The sequence below is a fragment of the Labrus bergylta genome, chromosome 18, assembly GCF_963930695.1.
Source record: "Labrus bergylta chromosome 18, fLabBer1.1, whole genome shotgun sequence".
Classification (NCBI taxonomy): domain Eukaryota; kingdom Metazoa; phylum Chordata; class Actinopteri; order Labriformes; family Labridae; genus Labrus; species Labrus bergylta.
Genome location: NC_089212.1, coordinates 7,404,204 through 7,423,191, shown reverse-complemented (window position 1 = coordinate 7,423,191; position 18,988 = coordinate 7,404,204). Strand labels below are relative to the sequence as shown.

The window sequence follows — 18,988 nt, the reverse complement described above, 5'->3', positions numbered from 1 at the left end:
ATCCTGAGCCTGTGCTTGTCTGGGCCCAGTTATCACACTTTAAATGTAATCTTTGACTGATTGTGTCCCCAGTTAGAAAACATCCTTTTAAAATGTATCTGAAGAAACTCTTAAGACAGATAAACCTGTTCCCCATGCACAAGTTTTGAGAGTATTAACGCTGAGCCACCCTCTGGGGGAAACTAATTTTGGCTACTTGTAAACTGTATCAAGAATCTGATGGCTTGTAGCAACAGCCCCGGGACCTCATATTCCCGCAATACCACCCAAATGACCTCCTAGAGGCACAGTCATTGGCCTTCTCCAAGTCCACAGAACACATGTAGACTCTATGAGCACCCTCCCATGCTCCACCCAGGAGCCCTGCGAGGGTGAAGAGTCAGTCCACTGTCCCACGGCCGGATGGAGTCTGCATTGTTCCTCTTCTATCTGAGGTTCGACAATCAGTCGGAGCGTCTTTTCCAGCTTTCACATAATAACCTCAATTTAAAAATAGCTTTAACCCTTACTAAACACACACACTTTTAAATACTTAAAAAACAACTAAACTCAAAACAAAAGTATAAAACCATCCTTTTATTACAAATACAATAATTTACAAAATGATCAGGTAAGAATTTAAAGGCAGGAGTGCGTATTGATACATTATTTCCCCTTTCGCATCCTAATTAAAGCATGAATGAAGTCAATAAATTAGAGTCATCACAGCATTCACAGCACAGTGTACATTTCATCAGTCAGTGATTATTTCGCCACCACGTTAAAGTTATCAAACTGAGCCAGCTCAAACGAGCGGGTTCCTACAGCGGCCCAGCCGTTCTGAGGCATCAGGACCACGGCGTTCTTCCATAGAGGATATCCATTCAGAAGACCAGACGCAAACTGACCCTGCAAGAGACACACACACACACAGGTTATACAGTATATATACACCTCATTAGATACATGTGTCAATCACAGACTGCAAGTACATCACGGAGGTTTGGATCTCTTCTACACTAACAACCAGACTCTGCAGGTCCGTTTAAATTCTATTGAGGTTAACCAACATTGTTTATATTGTCAGGATCCAATGTCTGTGTACTTTATCATCAGTCGGGACGCTTTGACTTTTTTAATTTAAGACAGTTGCTCAGACTTTTTATGTTAACACGACTGAACGATCTGCTCCTGCTGATTTCTTTTACAAAACCCACAGAAGAATGAGAGAATGTCGATGTTTCCAAAAGTGTGTACTCACCTCCACAGTGAGTGTCAATGTGTGCCAACCGAACGCAAGAGTACCAGACTGTCCCTCTGCAAGAACGGTCTGTCCAGCTGTGGACAAACAACACCAGATTAAAAACACAAAAAATGACAGCAGTTTAATCTTTTAGATTGACATTGACTGACGAAACAGGAAGGGAGGGGCGGGGAAAGTGTGGAGACAGGAGGGGAGGGGGGAGCTGAGGGATGAAGGAGGTGTGTCTGAAGGCAGCGTATATTTGGGACTGACAATCTGCTCTGAAAGTTGCATAGTAAGGTTTTGAATATCGACTTAAAACTTGAGCAAACATATCTCTCTCTTTCTCTTCTCCATAATAAGCAGTTGTTTTTTCTCACTGACCGAGGTCGTTGGTGACTTTGTACGTGCCGTCTGCAAACACCCAGAAGAAAACTCCTTTAGCGCTGCGGATCGACTGTCCTCCTTTGTCGACTCGAGCTGCTACAAACACTCCTCCAGTCTTCACCGTCTCCATGAAGACGTCGCAGGACACCGTCAGGTTCTGCCTGGAACACAGAAACATTGAACAAAGTTATATTATTTACATTTATAAAAACGTGCACAGTATTAAACACGCTTTGCTCTGCTCACCACTGGTAGTCTCCGATGACACTGACGGTCTGGTCAGCATCTGTTGCCCAGGTAACGGGTCTCTGGGTCAGAACCTGCCGTAAGGTGAAGACGTGAGGTCCAGGATCGGTCAGGTTCATGAAGTACTCGAACACACCGGTCTGATCTGCAAAGTCTGGAGCCTCTGAGAACTCAGGGTTTCCTGCAGAGAGGTGGAGGGGCACCGTGAGGGTTACTTCATTCAGTGTTAATAATTAATAAACAGTAATTAGGTTAAGTTAATAACCTGTTAGCTATAGACTGACTATGTTCATGTAGAATAAGGCACATATAAGAGCTTAATAATGACTAATGAGCAGTAGTATGCTACTAATTAGCATGCTATTCAGCTAATAGTTCATTGTGAATACTGAGATCTTAATTTAAAGTCAATTAAAGTTTGTTATAAAAAAAAAAAAAAGTATTTTTTTTTTGTTCCCGTTCATGCGGCTGGAGGTTTTGAGGTGTATCCGTTGTACTTACGAACATTGAAGTCGTCCTTGTAGATTTTAGGGAAGCGAGCCGATGGAGGGGGGGCGGGGAAAACGCCTTTCTGTCCCGTTGTCAGTGTGGTTAAAGTGTACACTTCATCTTCAGCCAGATTTAACGTGAATGATCCGTCTATGATCTGAAAACATTTAAACAACATGTTCATGTAAAATGTAAGCTTTCCTACAGCTCACATAAGATCAATGTTTGTGAACTTCTTTCACCTTCACTGGAGCAAGTTTCTCAAAGAACGACGGTTTCTTCGTTTTAAAGTTAAACTGTGAACGCCAAACCTGCAGCTCCTTTATGAAGGCCTGTGTGTGGGGGGGGGGGAGATAAAGAAAAACAGCTGTGATTAAAGAGAAAGGCGACACTTCCTGACACATACCGGCGTGATTCAAACCTCAGATTAACTCACAAACGATCCCTTCAGCTGGAAAGTTGCATTCTGGGACGTCACATTAAAGGGGAGGAGAGGCGGTCGGACGCACACCGAGTGATCGTGAGTCTGAGAAAAAAAAAAAGGTTTATGATTTTCTCTCATGTACAGGCATACTGCTAAGAACAATAAAGAGGATCATAGTGAAGGATAACTTGCCATGGTTTCTATGACGACAGTGAGGTTTCCTTTCCCATCAGTCAGAGCGACATAACTTCCTCCGTGCTCCAGGTGTCCGACAGTCTGCAGGTACGTCCACCCGGGCTGAGTGAACTGAGTGGTGTGGGCTTCAGAGAAATGATACAGGGATTTACAAATTAAACAAAAAAAAAATTCCTCAGTCACAACATTTGAGTGGAACAAAATATCAAAGCTTAAAAACAATCAGAATAAGAAATAATTCCTCTTGAGGGGGAACTCCATGATGAATAGGAATAACTGGAACAGGCAGCTTGCACGGTTAAAAAGTTAATAACACAAAGTTTTATTATTAATGCATCAAACTGAAATAAAAAGCAGGAGGATATTTTATTGATTTTGTTCTATAGGTGGAGCGATGACAGAAAATGAGTTGAGAGATTCAACATAAAATAACACAAAAGAAGAATCGGCACTACATTGAAGAAACAAAACATCTTGGGTAGCCTAGTGGTTAGTGTGCATGCCCCATGTACAGAGGATTTAGTCAACTAAGTGGACGGCCCAGGTTCAAATCCGACCAGTGGCTCCTTTCACTGATGTACCCTCTCTCTCAGATTTCTGACTTCTAAAGTCTTCTAAATGAAGGCCCGGTGTCTTTTTGCAAACTATGGTTCATCATGAGAATAAGGTCTTCAGAATACACATCAGGGTTAAATCATCCTAGAAATAAAATGAAACCAAAGATTCAGAGCTGAAGCTCTGAAAAATAAAGATTCGACAGAAATGTTAAATTCATTTAACTCAATAAAAAAACGACTTTAACGTAGGTTACACGTAAAACATGCATCTTTCTAAAAGGTGTATACTGCCCCCTAGTGTATGGCATTACGTCATCTGAAAAATAAAGATTTATTTTTGGGCTTTTTGTGCCTTTAATGGAGGGATAGGACAGTGGATAGAGCTGGAAAACAGGGAGAGATAGAGAGAGAGAGAGAGAGAGAGAGAGAGAGAGAGAGAGAGAGAGTGGGGAATGACATTCGGGATGGAGCCACAGGCTGGATTATGGGCCGCCCGCTTTGACAAGTACAGCCTCCATACATGGGGCGTGCGGACTAACCACTGCGCCACCAGCGCCCCGTTAATGTACCGTATTTTCCGCACTATAGGGCGCACTTAAAAGCCTTTAATTTTCTCAAAAAACGACAGTGTGCCTTATAATCCGGAGCGCCTTATATATGGATCAATTGGTTAATTGGTTGATCCATACTGGTTGTACACAGCGCTCAGCGACACTGACTCGGATAATGACGAGAGGGAGCCGGGCATGTTGGATGCCGTACTCGCCCAACTGTTCAATTCGGACACTGAAGAAGAAGAATTCGAGGGATTCGTGGACGGAGCTTTACGTGTTATACGTAACTGAACAATGTTGAGTTATGCACTAACGTTTGAATTAGCGGTATCAGACTGTGTTTCTTTTACATGTTTACAACTGAACTAGGCTGGGAGATATTGTGAATATGCACATTAACGTTTGAACAACGTTGAGTTATTGTGAATGCACTAATGAATGAACAATTTCGAGAGTTACTATATTGTGAATGCACTAACGTTTGATTTAGTGGTATCAGACTGTTTCTTTTACTACGTGTTTACTGAATCAGGGAAAAGTTCCCCTCCACATTTGGGAGAAGAGGAGTGGATGCATAACGCAACCCCAGTCAAACGTTTGACTGCAGTATCTTCTATTCTATGCGCCTTATAATCCGGTGCACCCTATATATGAAAACAGTTCTAAAATAGGCCATTCATTGAAGGTGCGCCTTATAATCCGGTGCGCCTTATAGTGCGGAAAATACGGTATCTCATAATTGTGTATTAGTGCAGGACGATGAACTCCTGCACAGTTCATGAAGGAGTGTTCAGTGTTTTACTTGTTCAAATAGACGTTATCATCATCACACACACACACACACACACACACACACACACACACACACACACACACACACACACACACACACACACACACACACACACACACACACACACACACACACACACACACACACACACACACACACACACACACACACACACACACACACACACACACACACACACACACACACACACACACACACACACACACACACACACACACACACACACACACACACACACACACACACACACACACACACAAACTGTCCCATGTTTGTGCAGTATTTAAAGCGGACCTGTGATCCAGATCGGAGACTCCACCACATAGTTTCCGCTCCACGGCTCCTCGGCCGTCATCAGTCCGTCTCTACCAAATGGGAGCTTCTCGTAGTAACTCGCCACCAGGTTCCACGAGATCGTCCTGGAAAGAACACACACGCACACACACAGCAGGGATTAACACAGGGCTTTTAAACCTTACAGAAAATGTTAAACAATGATTAATTCATTAATGGTTGCTTATAGCTTGTTTTTGAGCATTTTCTTACGCCGTCATGAGTCCGTTGACGTAGTTCTGGTTCAGGATCCGGGCCCAGCAGCCTCCTCCCACCTCGTCGTTGAAGCTGCTGTAGTCCTCCGACGACCACAGCTTCTTCTGCGTCTTCAGAGCATCCAGCACGGTGGTGGTGCCCGGGTAGTGAGCCCTGAACGACACACAGCACACAACACGTCAATATGAAGAGAAACAACAGAGGTCTGTTCACACATTTTACCAATAGAAGAGTAGTACAAACGTACAAACACACACACACACACACACACACACACACTGAAATGAAATCAAATGAGGGATACATATACATATAGTGCCGTTATTTCTCACATCCTGCAGATAAAGACAAACGCTCTCAGCCCCTCCAAAGATAACCAGTGTTAGTATTTGCATGCATGTGATAATGAGTTTTAGACAGACTCTGTTAGCGTGAACAGAAGAGACTCCTACCCTATCACGTCTACAGCTGTGCTGAGTTCAGGGTCTAGCAGCAGAGTCAGAGAAATGGGCTCCCACAGGTTGTCACTGGCTATGATCCTGACCCCCTCCAGACCGCTCTTATCCAGAGTGTAGCGCAGCAGCTGGAGCAGCAGAGGGAGACACAGAATCACTGACTGTGTCTGACTCTGCAGACTTTACTGACACCATGTAAAAACCACTTCTTCTGAAGGGAAAGGAACTGGCTTCAAATCTATGTTGAATGACTTTATCTCGCTGTTAGACATCCTGAAATATTCAAGCTTTTTACAGGTATTCCCCCTTTGAACTCGCAAAAGATTATGGGTAAAAAATGCAACTATTGGCGAATACTCCTCCCCTGAAAAAGGCTAAATACAATATCAAACTGATGCAGATTTCTTTTTCAATTCTTTGTCTGCATTTCAGTTGTTTGGCTGAACATAAATGTTGTTGTGCAACACTGCGCTTCATAAGAAAACGTTCCCATGCACAAAGGTGAATGACACATGAGCATGCACACACTGTATGCAGACGATGAAGTTGAATGTACGACGGAACTACAACAGATCCCCGAGAAAAAACAGCCACAAACATTCAGCTCTCAACCACACATCAGGAGGTTTTTATAGGAAGAAGACCGAGGAACTGAGCTGTTGACGCCTTGTGTGCATCACTTGTTCTGTCAATTAGTTGTTAGAAATACAAGTGTCCTTAAGTCACCTCACAGCTCTTAGTCAAACCTCATGCCTTCACTTTATAGGGGTTTTATTTCAGTCACCTGCACGTCTGACTTCAGGCTGGCTGTACTCACCCGATCACCTGAACAGCATCGTTAAGGTAAGAGTCAACGATGACAGATTTAGCGATGCTCCAGTCGCCGTCTGCTGCGATGATGGCGACGTCAGTCAGACCGACTTTATCCAGAGAGTCCCGGAGCACCTTAGTGATAAAGACACGCTCTCAGAGGAGCCAAGCTTTGAACCCAGGCTACATCTCCCCCCATGTGGGATGTAACTCAACTGTTTGTGGCTGTTTTTTCTCTTCTAATTTCCCATAATGCACTTCAACAGCCATGTGTGTGACATTAAAATTTCAGAGGTTAGGATTACCTTGATGTACTTGCTGTCATAGTTTCGCTCGTTCCAAATCTGAAAAGAGGAAAGTGAGTTTTAGTTACAAACTTGTTTGGTTTCATTTGTGATCTGCTGCTGAAACAAATCCTTCAAACAAAACATTCAATGTTTGATGCAGAAGGGTCAGACTCCCCAGGACCGATGGTTGGATCAGGGGGGTCTGCATGCGTAAGCTGCAGGGCCTTCTCCATTGCTGCTCCCACCCTCTGGAACTCAAGCCCAAAATCCATCAGAGATCCTCCCTCGCTCTCCACCTTGAAGAAATCCCTAAAAACTCTCCTTTTCTACATCGCCTACCACCTTTAACAGACTCTGTTCTCATCTTCCTTCTCCTACATTTATTTCTTTGTTGTATTGTTTTCACTGTTTTGTTTTGTTAAGTATCTTTGAGTACTTAGAAAAGTGCTATAAGAGCCCAATGCATGAACTGCCGGCTCGATGGAAGAAGTTATCTTCATGCAACATAAACTACATCTCATTTGTAAATATTACCATATGTCTTACAAACTTGACATAGCACCCAGCCATTACACAGTTTGTGTACTGTTAGAGGTAAGATTACACATGATGAGGTATTTGTATTTGTGCGGAATGCAACATTAACAAGAAAAAGAGATAAATCAAACGTGAACACACCCCGACATATTGGATGTCCAGGTCGTGGTACTGTTTGGCACCAATGATCCAGTTCACCACGTACGTCGCAGTGATGTCTGGGAAATCATACGGCCAGTTTTTACCGTGACCGACCCAACCGGGAAACGCCCAGGGCAGCCCTGCACACACAAAATACAATCTTTATCATCCCAGCTGCTAGTCTGACTTCATGGTGCTGTGGAACAGGACTGAAACTTTACCTATGAGAGTGATGTCTGGGTTTCTCTTCTTGGCCTCTTTCATCAGCCACCACTCATAACCTCTGAAGTAGTTCTCGTCATTTTCATAGTGCATGTGCGACGGCTCGGTGCCATCTGGAGAAAAAAATAAATAAAAACACAAAATAGGAGAATATTAAAATAAGAAAACTCACATGAAAAACTCAAGAGAACAATGCTGGTTTCCAGTGATAACTTCTGGTTGTTTCCTCCACTTATCTGTCCTCAGGATTGTGTGTAACAAAGCTTTGGAATCTCTGCCTTGGGCCAAAACAGACTCCAGGATCGATACTTGGATGTCAAACAGGTTTTAAACAATGAAGTTATTTTCTGTCCTCACCTGTAGTTTGAGCGTCCCCTCCTATCTCCACCTTCAATATGTGCAGAGAGGCTCCAAAGTTTGGCTGCAATCAGAAGAAGACGACAGGTATTGATTTTTCAGGTGGTTTAAAGTGAGCTGAATGAATGAGCTGCATCGAGGCTCACCTTGAACAGGTAGTCTAATATCTGACTGCGGTACGGCTCTGCGTAATTCACCAACAAACGAGACGTCGCCTGCAGAAACCGGTGGAAAAAATGATGCTTCATAATCACCAAAATTACGACAGAAAAATATGAAAATATGTCACTTTAACTCTGAAGCAGGAAGTAAACAGAGTGAACTCACCCCTCCGCCGCTCAGACCTCCGACCCCGTCAAACTCTCTGCCCAGTCCGTCTTTATCGTTCAGGATGTACTCCTCAGAGGAGCAGAGAACCGCAGGAGCACCGAGGGTTAGAACAAGCATCGCAGAAACACGGAGGATTAAAGCTAACACCGGAGAAACTCTCAAATCCATCACGGAATCTCTTTGGAAGCAGCGCGAGCTCCGGCTGCGGACTGTGTGCACGCTCGAGCCTCCTCCTGCTACCTCACGTGACTGAACTGAACTGCTGACAAGTCACGTGCTCTCAAAAGTTGTCTAGCAACATTTGTGACCTTTAACCTTTTAATTTATTTAGGAAGAAGTTGTCTCATTTCGTAGAGATTGTGCTGAAAGATTGTAACTTGCTCTAAGATAAAGGAAAAATAAATGAGACTATAAAGCTTTATCAAATGTTTTAACAGAGTCACTGTACAAGACCCTTAAGACCCAAACAATTCAATTTAAAAAAACTTTATTTGTCCCTGGGGAGCAGTTCAAAGTAGAGCAGTATGAAGAAAATAATAAATAGATAAAGTAGAATAGAGGTATAAATGGACAGTGATCGGACTAACAGATGTAAACAGAACTTAATGCAGTAGAGGAATACAGAATGGGTAAAGTGATAATAGTTGCAATGGTGATAAAAAAACATGAGTACTAAATACAGAGCTACATGCTAGTTGGCAAATCGTCTCGATCCCCAGCTCCTGCAGCTACATGTCCGATGTGTGCGAAACTTAACCCCAATCAGCCTCTACCACCAGGTGTGTGAATGTGTAGGTGTGAATGTGTAGGTGTGACCTGCGGTTTAAAAGTGCTTTGAGTAGTCAGAAGACTAGAAGCTTAAGTTGTTATGCACATTACAGAAGTGAAACTGAGAAACCTTTTTTTTTTTTTTTACAAGACTTATTTTACACGAACATATAGACTTTAAACTAATAAACATGACCAACCTTCAATAGGGTGCAATGACACTCTAAAGCCACCGGGTGGTGCTGTTGTCTGCGTAAACAATGTTTGAACTCACCGGGAGCTGCAGGCTATAATCTCTACTTCTGTTTGCTGTGAAATGATTCATCCTCTGTCACACCATTAAACTGTCAGGCAGTAAAACAAATCCCATTCATTCATCGTCCAGTTCATTATTTAGAAGTTTAAAGAGGTTTGTTTGTTTTAAACTGATAAATAGACAGCTGAATAATTACCTCTATTACAGATGACTGTACATCTGTTTTTGTCAACTTTTTGTCAAAATTTAGATTTTATTTTTGAACAGCTGTAATCGTGTACATCTTCTCATTAATACAAATGTTCACAGAGCACTTAAAATACCTGCACATGAATACCCCCCGCTTATCCTGCTGTCACTATCCATCCATCTTTTAGTCAAATGACGACTGGTCTTCAACCTAAGAGCACATGTCACTCCGCTGCTCTTCTCCCTCCACTGGCTCCCAGTTACTGCTCGCATCAAAAATGTAAAACTCTGCTGCTCGCTTACAAAAACATCACCTACTTACCTACGCTCTATAATCCAGGTCTACACTCCCTCCCGCCCACTACGCTCTGATCAAAACCTTCACAACAGGTCTCTAACTAGACTCTTCTCCTCTGTCGCCCCCTGGTAGTGGAACAAACTTCCAAACTCAATTCGATCTGCAGAGTCCCTTTGCACCTTTAAGAAAAAGCTAAAGACCCAGCTCCCTCAATGATGATGGTGATATTTAAATTTATACCCTACAATATAAAACATGTAATAAAACCATTACAATTTCAGGAGAGACAAGTAAATTAATCAAAGATAGATATGTATTCTACATGATGATGTGATTTTGAATGATTATCCCCCAGTGGAGTCAATACACTGACGGTGGAGGGCTTTAGCTGATGATGTCATCTGAGGCTGATGGGCTGAAGAAGCTGACCAGACTAATATGAAGATTGGGGGTGACCAGATTATGCTGTGATCTGGGGCTGATCGGAGGAAGAGGATGATGAAACTGCAAAGGTTTGGTGGCAACGATGACATGAATGAACTTGTGGAAGACAGCAGCAACATGATAGGCTAACGATGAGGGAATAAAGCACTGCTATAGATAGATGTGAGTAGAATATAAAGTTTTCCTGACTGAACTTTAGCTAGAGCTATAAATTTAGATCAATGAGTGACAAAATTAACTGTTAGCTTAAAATACTGTTAAGTCCACAAGTTTGAAGAAATCCTTTGCACAAACATTTGGTTGCAGATTCACTTCAAACCTAACATAAAGGGGATGCAGCCTCTGGGTTTAATGCCAGCAGGGGACAGAATCCTGAGAACCCCCCATGTCCTACTGCAGAAGACATATTTGTTTCTTTGTCTCTTCTGTCAAACCCATGTCTCTAGCCACTTCAGCCCTCAGCGTGTTCCTCTTCTCCTGCTCGACGTCCTGCTGCTCCTTTGAAATTCTCTTTTTCGCTTTCTTTGACGCCTTTTTTGCTTTTCTGAACATCTTGACGGAGTAGTACCCCCCCTCGTTCTCCAGAATCATCCTGTCGATCTTGTCCATGAGCTGAACGGTCTGTTCCCGGGCACTGAGTCGGTTGTTGAAGACGTGATATCTGCCGTAGCACATCTCAATGAGCCCCTTCAGCTCTTCACTCTTTGAGATGAAGGTCTCAATCGTTTGCTTCTTTAGCTTGTCTCCGTGTGTGAACAACACTAAAGAGTACCTCTCTGCATCCTCCCCGAAATAGGACTGGATCATCTTGATGGTGTCCCTCTCCTCTTTGGTGAACCGGCCCAGCTGGAGAACCACCAGGAAGGCGTGCGGACCGGGAGCAGCCAGCGTCATACACGGCTGGATCCTCTTGAACACTTCTTCTTTGTTGAAATTAGTGTCAAACAGCCCTGGGGTGTCGATGACCGCCACCTTTCGACCCCCGACCTCTCCGTCGGCTCTCTTGCATTGAAAAGTCCAGGATGAAGAGGACAGCTCAGACTGGAACGCCTCTCTGTCCAGGATGGTGTTTCCAGTCGCGCTCTTCCCTGCGCCGGTCTTCCCCAACATAATGATCCGGAGAGCGTCACTCTTCTGCTTTCTTGATCCTGTGTACACAAAACAAAGCAACGTCTCTTAAATTTCTTTAATGAGCAAACAATCTGAATGCAGCTTTATTTAATGTTAAGACTCTCAAGACTCCCTCACCATTCATGTACGACACCAAAAATCATTCAGCCTGAGTCCAGCAGGATTAGTTCTTTAATTTTATTGCACATAAATAAAAACTCTATAAGTAGCAGGATGGTACATGTTGATGTTGATTAGCTTTTATGCACAAAATGTATCAGATATAAAGTGATTCGTAACATCATGAGAGTCGTGTGCACTGTCAGATGTGCAAAGATTTAACAAAGGTAAAAAATGCAGATGACATCAGAATTTAGAATAATACAAATGTTTTCACAGTAAACATTACTAAACAAACTTAAACTGTATGTTCTGACAAACCATTCTCCTATAAATGCACAAACAGTCACAAAACATGTGCAGAACATTTCCTCGCTTTGGCAAAATGTTTCATGCCTCTGAAAGCCTTACAGAGGAAGGTGATACAAATATGTAACATAGCATACATAACATTAATTACATTTTTCGTAGTGTCCTTAATGAATTACTAATTCATATTGTCCTCTCGTTTCACATGGGAAAATAATTGTGCTCATGAAGTTGAGATAGAAAAGCGTCCACAGAGAAAGCATGGAGTAAGCTAAGAGCAAAATGATTCACTGGCATAAATAAGGTTGTATCACTAAACCACTCAGCTACTTTAGACTCCTGTCAGGAGTTTTTCGCTGGTTACAAACCAAACTGAGATTAAAGTTAATGTCTCTTTATGAGCTACAACAGAATATTCACCAGACCATTGTCGAAAAATACAACTTCATGATAATAGCTTTATTTATATAAAACCTTTAAAAACAGATGTTTACAAAGTGCTTTGAAAGACAAGGCAAAGGCAGAGACTCCAAACAGAGTGATCGACACAATTCAAACACAAAGGCAAGAATGTTAAAGATCTACATTTACAAGAATAAATGCAATATTTACAAGATTACTTTTTACAAAGTTATCAATGCCTGGAGGTAGGTGTCAGGCAGAGGCAGAGAAACACTTCACTGAGTTAACTTCCTTTGATTTTAACTTTCCTCTGTTATTCTTTGTTTTGTTCTTACAGCTGACCAAGTCGTTTTTAGGCACCAGATGCACCTCAGTATAGTCTGTATTAAGGTTTAGCATGAGATGATTTGGGCTAAACTAGCAAAACGCTCTTTGTCAACAGCCAAGGCGCATTGTTATCTTACAAAGAGCAGGTAAAAGACCTTACTTAATGCTATATTACAAAGACCCGGCTTAATTCATCCTGAGCACTTTGAACCCTTGAAGGTTGACAAACTTTAAAAAAAGTTTTTTGTTCTAAATCCACTCTGATTCTGTATTTGATCATGTCTATGAACCCCTCTATTTCAGCCCTGCTCAGAACAGGCTGTTTCTATGTCTGTACCTTTAAATGTAAATGAGCTGTGTCTGACTACGCCCCTCTCTGGAAGGGCTCGGGTGTCTCGGGCTTTCTCGCGCCATGTCCTGTTGTTTACTGTGAGAAGGCAGACTCAGAGGGCAGAACAAACACCTAGCTGTGGGAGTGTCACCCACCTGGGGGAGGGGTTACTGTCCTTTGTGATGTCATGAAGGGAACATCTCCAAACGGCCTGTTTGAGTACACATTTTATGAAAAGTGGAGCAGGCAAAAGACAAGAACAAGCATTGATGGTCTGGTCAAAAGAAGGATCATTTTCACACGGATATGAAGACTGCCCTGAATTTAATTTAAATCCCTACTGGGTTTTGCGGCATTGGGGATGACAAAAACAATTTCATGCAGCAGGTGAGAAATATGCTTCAACTTGAAAGGAGTTGTTTGAAAGTCTGACACACACAGAAGAGTATAGTATTCACGTACAGGACTCACATGTTGTGACTATTTAATGAACTGCTGTTAGACTGGGTTGGCTCTTCTCATTGAACATTGCATTTATCTGAGGCTTTGACAGTTAAGACTCCAACTGCTGCTCCAACTCCTGCACCGACTGCAACGCCGACTGCGACACCAATTGGACCCCCTGCAATACCCAGAATCCCTCCGATAGCAGCGCCAAACGACGCAGCTATCAGAATAGCTGGAGCAGAAATAAAATCATTTGATCTCTCAGCCTGAGATCTGGCTTGACACTCGTATCTCTTGTACACCAGCCGCTCCTCCCTGCGGTATGTGGATCCTGTATATCTGGATCTCAGTTGATTCAGCTCCTTCTGCCTCTGTTCCTCTAACTCCTTCATGAGGCGCTTTGTCTCCTTATCTATGGCCTCCTCTGCTTTCAAGAACATTTCATTGGTGTAGAAGCCGCCGCCGTTAGCCATGGTCATCTTGTTGATTTTGTCCACGAGCTGATTGACTTGCTCTGGGTCTTTGATTTCGTTGTTGAAGACGTGGTATCGGTTGTAGCAGGTCCGGATGAAGGCTTTAAGGTCAGGACTCTCAGCCAAGTACCCCTCGATGGTTTGGTTCCTCAGCTGGTCTCCGTGGGTGAACAACACCATCGTATATCTTGCAGCATCTTCCCCAAAAGTGATCTGGATCATCTTGATGGTGTCCTTCTCCTCCTGCGTGAACCTGCCCAGCTGAAGAACCACCAGGAAGGCATGAGGACCCGGAGCCGACAGGGAGATGCACATCTTGATCCTCTTCAGCACTTCTTCTTGAGTGAAATTTGTGTCAAACAACCCCGGAGTGTCGATGACAGCCACTTTTCTGCCTCCAACATTCCCTTTAGCTTTCTGACATTCAGCAGTTTGGGAAGATGGAGACAGCTCCGACTCAAACGCTTCTCTGCCCAGGATGGTGTTTCCTGCCGCGCTCTTCCCTACGCCGGTCTTTCCAACCAGAACAATCCTCCTTTCATCTGAGTCAGTGGCTCCTCCGTACCCTGTCAGACAGAAATACACTGTTTATCATGCAGTAAGGGCTGGGCGATACAGGCAAAACTAAGATAGTGATCCTTCAATGATCAAGATTATTCTTTATCATGATGTACTACCTGATTATCCTACCAATTTAGAAGTATATTAGCTTAGTTTCTGGCCAGAATTTATTTTTGTACCCTTATCTGAATTACTCTCAGGTCTCCTCTTCTCATAAACCAATGTACCGAGTTATTGAAACCAGTACGAGGGACTAGTCGACTTTGTTGGGACTTCAGCAGCTATGATCTGAGTTCCTTGTTTTAACCCTCTCCTCCATGCCATGTGGGTGTTACAAACAAATTCTTAAAATGGTTTTGACATGAAGTTAATAGAAAGATAAATAAAAAGAGTGTAATGAAATTGGCCGATTTGACTACTTTTGATGGTGGGAATTCCAGCTCCAACCTACAGATTGAATGCCTTTTAGCCGTTGTGTGATAGGCTGTAATGTCAATGACCTAAACGTAATCGCAATAATTGTATCGCCCAGCCCTACATACAGTGATGTTCTGTCAAAAACAGGGGGGCTATGAGAGCACAGTAATGATGAAAAGACTGTTTTTGTTTTTGAAATGAAAGATTAGAGTGACCACTCATGGGAAAATATCAGTCAGTTATTCAAACTCAAACTGTTATAGTCTTTGTTATTTTTGGGTAATGCAATAATGGTGATATCCAACAGGTGTCAGGGCCCTTATATCCAAAGAATAATATATTCAAAGAATTCTTAAAAACCAGAACCAGTTTAAATGTGCAGCACCTTCCAATACCAAAGCTTTTCGAAGTAATGTAAGACAGAACACAGTAAGTAAATAAGTGACAGAATATCAAGGCAGTATTCACAGACACAAATACAATTTTAAAAGTAACACAAAAACTTAAAGGTCACATATTCTTCTCTTTTTTAACCAGTTTAAATAAGTCTCAGAGCTCCTCAAAACATGTCTGTGAAGTTTCTTGTTCTAAATCCACTCTGATCCTGTATTTGATTATGCCTATAAACCTCTCTATTTCAGCCCTGCTCAGAACAGGCTGTTTCTGTGTCTGTACCTTTAAATCTAAATGAGCTGTGTCTGACCACGCCCCCTCTCTGGAAGGTCTTGGGTGTCTCAGGCTTTCTCGCTCCATGTCCTACTGTTTACTGTGAGAAGGCAGACTCAGAGGGCAGAACAAACACCTAGCTGTGGGAGTGTCACCCACCTGGGGGAGGGGTGACTGCCCTTTGTGACGTCATGAATGGAACATCTCCAAACGGCTTGTTTGAGCACACATTTTATGAAAAGTGGAGCAGGCAATAGACAGGGATGGACTTTTTTAATCATTGGGGGTTTTGTAGACAGACTAGAGACACATTTAAGTGTTTGAGAAACTAAATTAGACAATTAACAACTGTATAGTATTTGTTCTTATATATATTTGTTGGGACACAGAGCTTGAAAATGTTACATACAAAGCTATTTTGAAACTATTAAACACAAATGGTAGGTACAGGCTGGAAGAAGCACTGTTGTGACCTCATTCTGTGAGGCAAACAACAATTACAACCAACTTAAACAGGCTACTCAGGAGGCAACTTAACCTTCCACCTTGTGATCAGTGCAGGTGATCAAACTGTGGATCGATAAATGTGGGTTTGCGGGAAAAGTTAGAGATCAGGAGGTTTGTAAATATGGTCATTTAGGCAGCAGCCTAACCTTTTTTAAATGTCTTTCAGATGACATAATTTACTGCCAGAGCAAACCACACAGCCAAGTGACTAATTGAACAAGATGTAGGGAAGCAAACTGATGCTATATTTAGCTCTGCTAAGCTAGCATACAAAGAAAACAAGCTATCCTGTACCCAAAATGAACTAGCCCAACAATGATTATGTAAAGTCATAATTAATTGCATTAGATTAGTGTAGTTATAGCTACACGCAGATGGTCATACATAATTGCATCAATAATAGGAAAGGAGAAGTATTTAATTGTATGTTAAGTGCTTTAATAAACAGTCTTTAAGTATACTTAACTTTGAAGCTGTCTGGAAAATTGGAATAATACAAAAACCCAACCACTGTGCTTGTAGTTCATCATAGTTCAACATCAAAGTTGTCATGCAATGTCAAACTTTGATTAATTAAAAATAAGATTTATAAACTTGACAAAAGGTGATATTGAAAAATAATCAATAAAATACATTTTTTAAAAGTAAATATCTCACAAAGTCAATAACTCCACCGAGCGGTCATATTAACAGGATAACCCCCCAACTCTTACCGTTATAGTATTCTTTGCTCATGTTGAAAAGCTTAAATCTGTAAGGGTCCTGCTGTTGTGTCTCCTCTCATGCTATGAATATTTCTTTCTAACAATGTTGTCATGACATTATCTGTCTCTCTCACATGGGCGGTTCCTCTCTCTGTTCGACAGGTATTTCCAAGCAGGAGGAAGAGAAGCGTGTTTTTCCCAAACATACAATCAAGTCACAGAACGTGTGGAATGTCATATTTTAATGCCGCCATCTTAAAGTGGATGTTTCATGCTTTTGAACCAGCCTCATTTCCACTCACAATCGAGGCAGGCTTTTTCTTCATCATTCACCTGCTTTCATGTCTGTGGGCTACATAGTTAGGGCAACTTGAACTATGACTCACATGTTTGTAAGTGGGATGAAACACGTAACTCCAGTTCTGTCAGGTTTGTGTGCCAGCATTCATTCAAGGTATGTGAAAGTGTCCACAGCTTTCGTCACACTGAATGTAAAAAGCAACATTCTTCATGAGAAGCTAAACACTGGTTTCAAGAAATTAAAGACCAGAACGACTTTCAACACTCCACCTATCTCTGACAGTAGCTGTGATGAAGGAAGTAGATTAAACTGGATGACACTACTTAAAGAGTTATCCGAAGTATTCGGCTTTTTCTTTTGTATGCAGGTAGAAAAAAAAACAGTCTTGTGGGGTTTTGAGACCGAAGTCACAAAACACATTTTTTGCACAGTGCAATTATGAACAATTCAAAGACATATAACCAATGACTGGTGGACAGTGACACATTCATTTCATGCATTAAGGTCAATCTTTAAAAAGGTAACATCAACAAGAGCTTACCAGAAACTGAGCTAAGAAAAACCTCTGCATGCCGACAAACCTGTTCCGCTTGTCTGAACAACTTAGGAACAAGTCTCCATGATTCGGCAGAAAAATAGCATAAAGTATCTTTTCCTTTTTTACTTCCTCTTATCTCTCAGCCTCCTGAAATGAAAATATTTAACAGACAACATCCTTCACATTACAGGGATGTCTTCTTGTTTTAGTTTATGATGACATTCATTCGTTTCATGCATGGGAATCACCTGAAGTCCCTTTCCCAGATGATTGACCTGCTTCAAGACAAGAACAACTGGTCTCTTTGTAAGACCTTTGCTGAGAGACAGGAAACAGATAAGTGCAGCTGAAAGAAAATTAATCATGTGGTCTTCCTGGACATTACACATGTCTAATTTTGTTTCCCAAGTAAACACAGTCATATCAAATTAATGTAGTCCAACCTAACACGTGCAGACATTTACCTGATGTTCTTAGCTAGACCTTAACTTATCACCAAATCTATGGCTGTCGTCTTTTTTTGATGGATGTGTCAATCATCATTGTTTTAAGTGATGCTTCCCTCCAGAGGATGATGGTGAAAAAAAAGTCAGCACAGGACAACACCACATCCCTGTTCCATCCTTGGTATCCACTGGATGGACAGCTGTGTTCAGTAAAGAAAAAAAAAGCATATGTAGCACACAGCTATCACTGCAAATCCAGTTCCAATGTAAAAGAGCTCAGCCTTTTTTCATCAAATAACAACTCGTCCATGCAGTGCGAGAGGTTGGTTTTCGAATCTTGAAAAATCTTGTATTTGTAAAATGAGGGAGGTCAGAAATGCACTCTGCCCTGAAAGCACAGAAAACCATGTCTGTGCTGATGGCAGCAAGAACTGAATCTTCAACTGTTGCCTTGATGGGTCAGATTTCAACGGCCTATCCCAGGTTAGCATTTGTCCATGACTTGATCATATGGTCACTGTACCTCTGGACAAGTCCCGCCATGTTAAAACATTTTTTTAAGTAAAATTGAATGTATCAAGTGCAGGTCTAATTATAGAGATATTCTGGCTTCATCCTGTTTCAACAGGAGGAGGCTGGGACACGCTGTCCTTGATCAAAACATGCAATTTTGGATCTGTTGCAAAAGGCTGCAGATCCGAGCATGCATTTGTGGACCTGTATTGGGGCTATATTTATGCATTTGCAAATACATAAAAAGACTACTTCTATTGAAAGGCATCAGTGATAGCAGCCGCT

At 42.1% G+C, this 18,988-nt stretch overlaps 2 protein-coding genes across 3 annotated transcripts; both read right to left on the bottom strand.

Annotated features, from left to right (window-relative positions):
- Positions 1-561: 561 nt before the first annotated feature.
- Positions 562-8,829, bottom strand: galcb (galactosylceramidase b). Of its 2 annotated transcripts, none has more exons than XM_065966512.1 (17): positions 8,574-8,829; positions 8,393-8,461; positions 8,247-8,310; positions 7,889-8,002; positions 7,668-7,807; positions 7,008-7,046; positions 6,710-6,837; positions 5,435-5,590; positions 5,183-5,307; positions 2,961-3,088; positions 2,781-2,870; positions 2,587-2,676; positions 2,357-2,501; positions 1,856-2,036; positions 1,607-1,770; positions 1,241-1,317; positions 562-888 (listed from the first exon to the last, which is right to left on the bottom strand). In XM_065966512.1, the coding sequence occupies exons 1-17, from the start codon at positions 8,742-8,744 to the stop codon at positions 745-747; spliced, it is 2,025 nt and encodes a 674-aa protein (XP_065822584.1). In that variant the 5' UTR covers positions 8,745-8,829; the 3' UTR covers positions 562-744. The 2 variants fall into 2 exon arrangements, with proteins under 2 accessions (XP_065822584.1, XP_065822582.1); XM_065966510.1 differs by lacking the exon at positions 6,710-6,837 and adding an exon at positions 5,890-6,020 and having other exon boundaries at positions 8,574-8,828.
- A 217-nt stretch (positions 8,830-9,046) lies between these two features.
- LOC109998315 (GTPase IMAP family member 8-like) lies at positions 9,047-17,159 on the bottom strand. Its single transcript, XM_065966642.1, has 4 exons — positions 16,915-17,159; positions 13,658-14,616; positions 12,083-12,089; positions 9,047-11,679 (listed from the first exon to the last, which is right to left on the bottom strand). Exons 1-4 carry the CDS (start codon positions 16,934-16,936, stop codon positions 10,922-10,924), a joined length of 1,746 nt encoding a protein of 581 aa, XP_065822714.1. The 5' UTR covers positions 16,937-17,159; the 3' UTR covers positions 9,047-10,921.
- Between the last annotated feature and the right edge of the window lie 1,829 nt (positions 17,160-18,988).

Excerpts from the sequence above, each read along its gene's own strand:
- galcb (XM_065966510.1), bottom strand. The coding sequence starts at position 8,744 with ATGGATTTGAGAGTTTCTCCGGTGTTAGCTTTAATCCTCCGTGTTTCT. Across the intron at positions 2,871-2,960 it reads CTGTCGTCATAGAAACCATG|ACTCACGATCACTCGGTGTG; the intron begins GCAAGTTATCCT and ends TTTTTTTCTCAG. Across the intron at positions 1,318-1,606 it reads CAAAGTCACCAACGACCTCG|CTGGACAGACCGTTCTTGCA; the intron begins GTCAGTGAGAAA and ends GTTTGTCCACAG.
- LOC109998315 (XM_065966642.1), bottom strand. The coding sequence starts at position 16,936 with ATGAGCAAAGAATACTATAACG. Across the intron at positions 14,617-16,914 it reads GAGCAAAGAATACTATAACG|GGTACGGAGGAGCCACTGAC; the intron begins GTAAGAGTTGGG and ends TCTGTCTGACAG.